Source organism: Lichenostomus cassidix, chromosome 6, assembly GCF_008360975.1.
Source record: "Lichenostomus cassidix isolate B80296 chromosome 6, HeHo_3.0, whole genome shotgun sequence".
Taxonomy (NCBI): domain Eukaryota; kingdom Metazoa; phylum Chordata; class Aves; order Passeriformes; family Meliphagidae; genus Lichenostomus; species Lichenostomus cassidix.
The window spans coordinates 16026240-16032187 of record NC_139487.1 but is presented as its reverse complement, the minus strand read 5'-3'; the positions used below and the strand labels follow the sequence as shown (position 1 = coordinate 16032187).

General features: G+C 44.0%; 1 protein-coding gene across 3 annotated transcripts in view; it reads left to right on the top strand.

Annotated features, from left to right (window-relative positions):
* The window catches only part of PCGF5 (polycomb group ring finger 5), a 62974-nt gene that overhangs the window by 29202 nt on the left and 27824 nt on the right, over positions 1-5948 (top strand). For all 3 annotated transcript variants that reach the window (XM_085065256.1, XM_085065254.1, XM_085065255.1), the window contains one exon: positions 448-757. In XM_085065256.1, the coding sequence (XP_084921382.1) occupies positions 646-757 (112 nt within the window). In that variant the 5' untranslated portion in view covers positions 448-645. The remainder of the gene's footprint in view (positions 1-447; positions 758-5948) is intronic.

The following is a 5948-nucleotide window of genomic DNA, read 5'->3' as shown; positions in this document are numbered from 1 at the left end:
GTACGGCCGGGGCCGCGGCGGGGGCGGGAGGCGCCGCAGGTGCGGCAGGGGAGGGACGCGAGTCGGGCGAGCGGGGGCAGAGCCGGGCGGCCGCCGCCCTCTCCGGCCGCGGGTCCCGCGGGGCCGGGGCGGCGGGAGAGCTGCTCCCGGCGGGGCTCGGCGCGGCCTGAGGGCCCGGCGGGGCGGGGCGGGGAGGGCAGTGCCGGCCGGGCTGTGCCGAGGGGCGGCCGCGGCCCCTGCACCTGTCACCGCGGCCCCGAGCCCGTCCCGCCGCCGGCCGGAGCCCTGAGGGGCGGGGGCGCGGCCTCGGGCTCGGCTGCACCGCGGCTGCTGTTATGTAAATGACATGGCCCGTGCCCCGGCCAAGTTCATGGCGACGCTGGTCCTCCGGGACACGGCCGCTGTCCGGCCAGGTTCACACAGCTCTCTTTTCCACGTGTGTTACAGGTAGGAGAATGACTCGCCTGGCCCAGGAGCAGGAGTTATGAGCCATGTCTCAGCGAGACCTGCGGAATTAAGATCAAATGCCTGGAGAAGTCCAGTTGCACAGAGCAGCGCCACAGCTCTTGTGAACTGTGGACATCGACGCCTCTCAGACTTGCTTCTCTGGCCCCAAGCACTCTGCCAGCATTTCCTGCCCCACGAATGGCTACTCAGAGGAAGCACTTGGTGAAAGATTTCAATCCTCATATCACCTGCTATATCTGTAAAGGCTATCTCATCAAGCCAACTACAGTAACGGAGTGCCTCCATACCTGTAAGTAGTATGCTTTGCAAAATAGTCCTTCCTTCATAAGCTATATAATCTTGAAATGTTAATGTGTTTCATATGACCACTGTGCTTGTTTTTGTTTACTGAATTTTTATATTAAATGATCTGAATTAATTCCATCTCTTCTGCAGTTTCCTAAACACTGGTCTGCAGTCTTGGTCATCTTGAACTGTGTGTAGTTCTGTGCTCCACAGTACAACAGGGATATGGAGCTCCTGGAGCAGGTCCAGCAGAGAGTACTAAGTTGATCAAGGGTCTGGAGAACCTCTCTTGTAAGGAAAAGCTGAGGGAGCTGGGCCTGTTCAGGCTCAGGAGGAGGTGGCTGAGGGAACCTCATTAAGGTATATAAATATCTAAAAGGTGGGTGCACAGGGGATGGAGCCAGGCTCTTCTCATTGGTGCCAAACAATAGAACAATTGGCAATGGGCAGAAACTGATGCACAGGAAGTTCCACCTGAACATGAGGAAGAACTTCTGTACTGTGTGGGTGAGCAAGCACTGGAACAGATTGCCCAGAGAGGGTATGGAGTCTCACTGGAGATATTCAAGAACAGTCTGGATGCAATTCTGTGCTATGTGCTCTGGGATGACCCTGCCTGAGCAGGGAGGTTGGACCAGATGACCCACTGTGTTCTCTTCCAACCTGACCAATTCTGTGAGGGTATGTCAACTCTGCTGAACACCTTGTAGAGTACAGAGGCCCTTTCGTTTCCCCTAAGCTAGTGGCAATTGTGCTGGCTTTAACACCAGATTTTATCACTGTGGCCTGTCTGATCACCGGTGAGATCATCAGGTCAGGTGTGCTCTTTTGAGAGAGCTATGCTTTTGAAACTTGAGTTAATGTATCTGTTGGCTGTGTCTACCATGGATACACTGGTCTGGTCAGGACTGGCACACATCTCTCTAATGTGTTCCATGGCACAATGCAGAGAAATCCTTGAAAGCAGGCAATATGTTTACTGAGGGAGTAGATCTCTTTCAATAAAACTGTCTCAGGAAAAGGTGCTTAAGTTGTCTTATGCTCCTACTACATCTCAAACATTGGCATGTGTGAATTATATTAAATGTATGAATGGTCCCATCAAACTCAGTCGTCTTACTTTCAGAAGCTTATTTACATGCTTTATTTTTTTACATTTATTATTAAATAGGCAGTAGTTTCACTGGACCTTCTTGAGATTTTGACGTCTTTCCAAATAACGTTTGAAATCTTCTAAAAGAAGAGTAAGGGGAACTATACATCTTTTGGTAGATTTCCCATTTTTGAACCTTTAATAAATATCAGTTAAAAGTCTTGTCTTGGAATTTCCTGTAATTTCTGTGCAGTGTTCTTGCAGTTGTTGCTGTCTTCACTGTTAATCTTTACAATTTGGTGTTACACCCCTACTATGTGAAGCACATAAAGAATTAAAACAATGGAAGCCACTGTGCAGCAGGGAAACAATAACATAGTTGCCATCACAGAAACATGGTGGTATAACTCACACAACTGGAGGGCTGCACTGGATGGCTATAAAACTCTTCAGAAGGGATAGGCAAGGAAGGAGAGCTGGTGGTTTAGGGAGTGTTTTGAGTGTCTAGAATTTAGTGATGGTGATGATAGAGATAAGTGTCTATGGGTAAGAACTGGGGGGATGGCCAAGGCAGATACCATGGTGGGAGTCTGTTATAGATCACCTAACCAGAATGAAGAGGCAGATGGAACATTCAATAAGCAGCTGAGGAAAGTCTCACCGTCACTAGCACTTGTTCTAGAGGAAGACTTCAGTTTACCAGATGCCTCCTGGAAAAACAGTCTAAGAGGTTCCTGGAGTGGGTGGAGGATAACTTTGTCATAGGTGATGAGTGAGGCCATGCTGGACCTGCTATTTTTGAACAGAGAAGGACTGGTGCGTGATGTGACAGTTGCAGGATGTCTTTGGGCACAGCAATCACAAAAGGTAGTTTTCAATTCTTGGAAGAATAAGGAGGGTGTTTAGCAGAACCACTGTCCTGGACTTCTGGCGGGCAGATTTTGGAGCCTGGTTGATGGAGTCCCTTGGGAGGCAGTCCTGAAGGGCAGAAGAGTCCAGGAAGGCTGTGAGTGCTTTGAGAAGGAAATCCTAAAGGCACAGGAGCAGGTTGTCCCCATGTGCAGAAAGATGAACTGGCAGGGAGGGTGACCAACCTGGCTGTACAGAAAGCCTTGTCTGGAACTTAGGGAAAAATGAAGGAGAGTTTATTAATTTGGAAGAAGGGGCAGTCAACCTGGAAGGACTGCAAGGATATCACAGAGTTATGAAGAGAGAAAATTAGAAGGTCCAAAGCTCAACCAGAACTTAGTCTGGCTACAACCATAAAAGACAACTAAAAATGTTTCTACAAATACATTTTCAAGAAAAGGAGTGCTAAGGAGGATCTTCATCCTTCATTGGATACAGAGGGAAAATAGTGACAGAGAATCAGGAAAAGACTGATGTACTTAACAGAGGTAAACTTACTAGAGAGAGTTACGTGTATTATTAAATTCTCTTTCCCTTTAAAGAAACTGGAAAAACTCCAGAGTTAGCTAATTTCTTGCGGTTGAAGTTTAATGAACATAAGTAACTTTTAAAAGGTTGGGGTGAGGGGAAAATAGTTCCATTAAAATCAGTTCAGAATTAAGAAAAAAAAAGTTTTTATTAAGTTATCTTTTTTGTTTATGGCATTTATTTGTTTATTTACTTTAGCTCCCATTACAAAAAATAAAATCATGGCAAGAAGGAGAGTTCTCATCAGCATCTGCTTCTTTCGTTCACTTGTAGTTTGTGTGCTCTTCACTGAGCCAGCTCTGTTACTGCCTAGTTCCCAGGCTAGAGCACCTGAATTTTACTGAGCTGCCATGTAGTTACACAGATCTCCTCACAGAAAAACTGCCACAGGTTTGGGTCACTAAGTAGAAAAGCATGAAAGAAGGTGGTGAGTCTTCAAAGCAAAATCTAGTTATGGTTGCCAAAATACAAAGCTTACAATGAAGGAAAGGAAAATTAAAAACTTGAAAAAAGTGGTGATATGCGAGTCTTATGTTTGCAGAGGAAAAGGTGATGGCAGATTTCAGGAAGGTACTCTGATAAATTATCTTATACTTGTAGAAAATATTTAATATTTTTAATTTTCAAATACAGGTATGCTACCATACAGGTATGATTCTTCAGTGTTGTCCAAATAGATACCACAGAATACAATGACTTTAACTGTTCTTTGGTATTTATCTTGTGCTTACTACATGCCTTAATTGAATACAGTGTTGTACAAATGATCAAAATCTGCAGATATTAATGGTTGAAGAAGCAGTGTAAATTGATTAGATACTGGGAGTACAACATATTACTTTGGACAAGATGAAAAGCATGTATAGACATAGATGTTCTCCAGTGATTGTAGAGGAACTAATGTGATCTGTAGTAACCAAAGCAGGGAATTAGTAGTTAATTTGCATATTCAGGGTTGCTGGAAAATATTAAGTAGTAAAATTCTGCTCTGAGAAATGATTGCCATTTCAATAAGAAATGTTTCTGATGGGACTTCTGAAAATGTTGAACAGATGACTCCACTATTCCCCAGGAAACCTAAGTGCAACCTGGGTAGCAGAAGTGCAAACTTTCCTATCTCTGTTGGAAAGGAAATGGTTATGTTACTGCAAAATTACTTATTCTGCAAATTCAATACTTCATTTCTTTTTTACTGCTTCCAACAGAATGGTTTTGTCTTATGGACTGAAAACTTTTTTTCTAGTCTGTTACACAGTTGTCAAGGATGTTTAAGAACTACTGATGGAAGCAGGCTGGATATGAACTAAAGGGCATGTCCCATCATCTGTCTCCTGAGTCACTCCGTTGTTTAGTACAATGTGCACTTACAAAACTTGGAAAATAAACTTTCCTCAAGAACATTCTTTAGTATCTTAAAAATATCAGACTGTTTACACAATCATAGAAATGTTGGTTGAAAAGCACATCTGAAGGTTGTCTGGGCCAACTTCATGCAAGAGGGCAGGTTAGTTGCAACACTAGACCAGGTCAAGCCATGGCTCTGTGTAGTTGACACTTGAATTTACAAGCGTGGAGTCTCCACAGCCTTTCTCAGTAACCATTTCCAGTGCTACAATTTTTATCTAGGTTTTCTGAATGTCCTGCCAAGTGTCAACATGTGATCATTGCTCCTTGTGGTGCCTTTTGCCACTCCCGAGAAGACAGGCTCTGTCACTCCTGCAAGTGCTGTTCAAACAGTACAGGCTGTTATTACATCACCTGCCAGCTTATACCATGATTTGCTTTTGGCAAATTGCTATTGCCTCTTTCTGGTTACATTTTTGCCCCTCACATAGTTGGAAATTGACTCCAAGGGACATGGTGTAATCTGCCACCTTTCAAGTGAGCTCAAGGATACTGTTTAGTTGTACTTCCCTGGGCTCTCCCCCTTTTTATTAAAGGTGGGCATAACACACTGCCCTTTTCTAGTCATTGGGTATCTCTCATAATCACCATGATTATGGTGATAAGCTTTCATCTTAGTGAATCGTACCTGGCTTGTAGATTTAAATATATCCAGTCTTTCTCAGTAAGCTCTAACCTGATGCTCCTTGGCTGTTGATCATGTCTCTCCTTCCCAAATCATGCTGGTATGCATGGAGATCTGGGATCAGGCTGTGCCTGTGAAGACCAAGGCAAAAAGATACTGAGGACTTTAAACCTTCCTGTATAAACTATTCCTGAGTTGTTTCCCTCATTCATTAAAGGCACATTTTGTCTAAGCTTCCTTCAGCTACTAGCATACTTACACAATTCCCTCAGTTTTAGCTATGGCTGGGCCTTGGCTTTCCTACTTTTGTCTCTAAGTGCCAGAGTAGTGATTTTATATCCTTTTGTTTTCCATCCTTGTTTCCACTTCTAATATGATCTACTTTTGCATAATAATTAGGAACCATGTGCACTAAGCAATTCTTGTGTGCTAAGCAGTTCTTCTGACAAAATTCCCTGTACAATGGACTATATAGCTCAGCCAGCTTTTCTAAGTTTCATTCTAATGATAGTCTCCTTGGGAAATCTGATGAGTGGTTGCTTAAGCAAGCTGAAGTCCCATCCCCTGAAGTTCAGAATCCTAACTGTGCTGTTTAAGTGTGTATCTTCCTCAATATTCTCAACCAAGGCAGTCTAG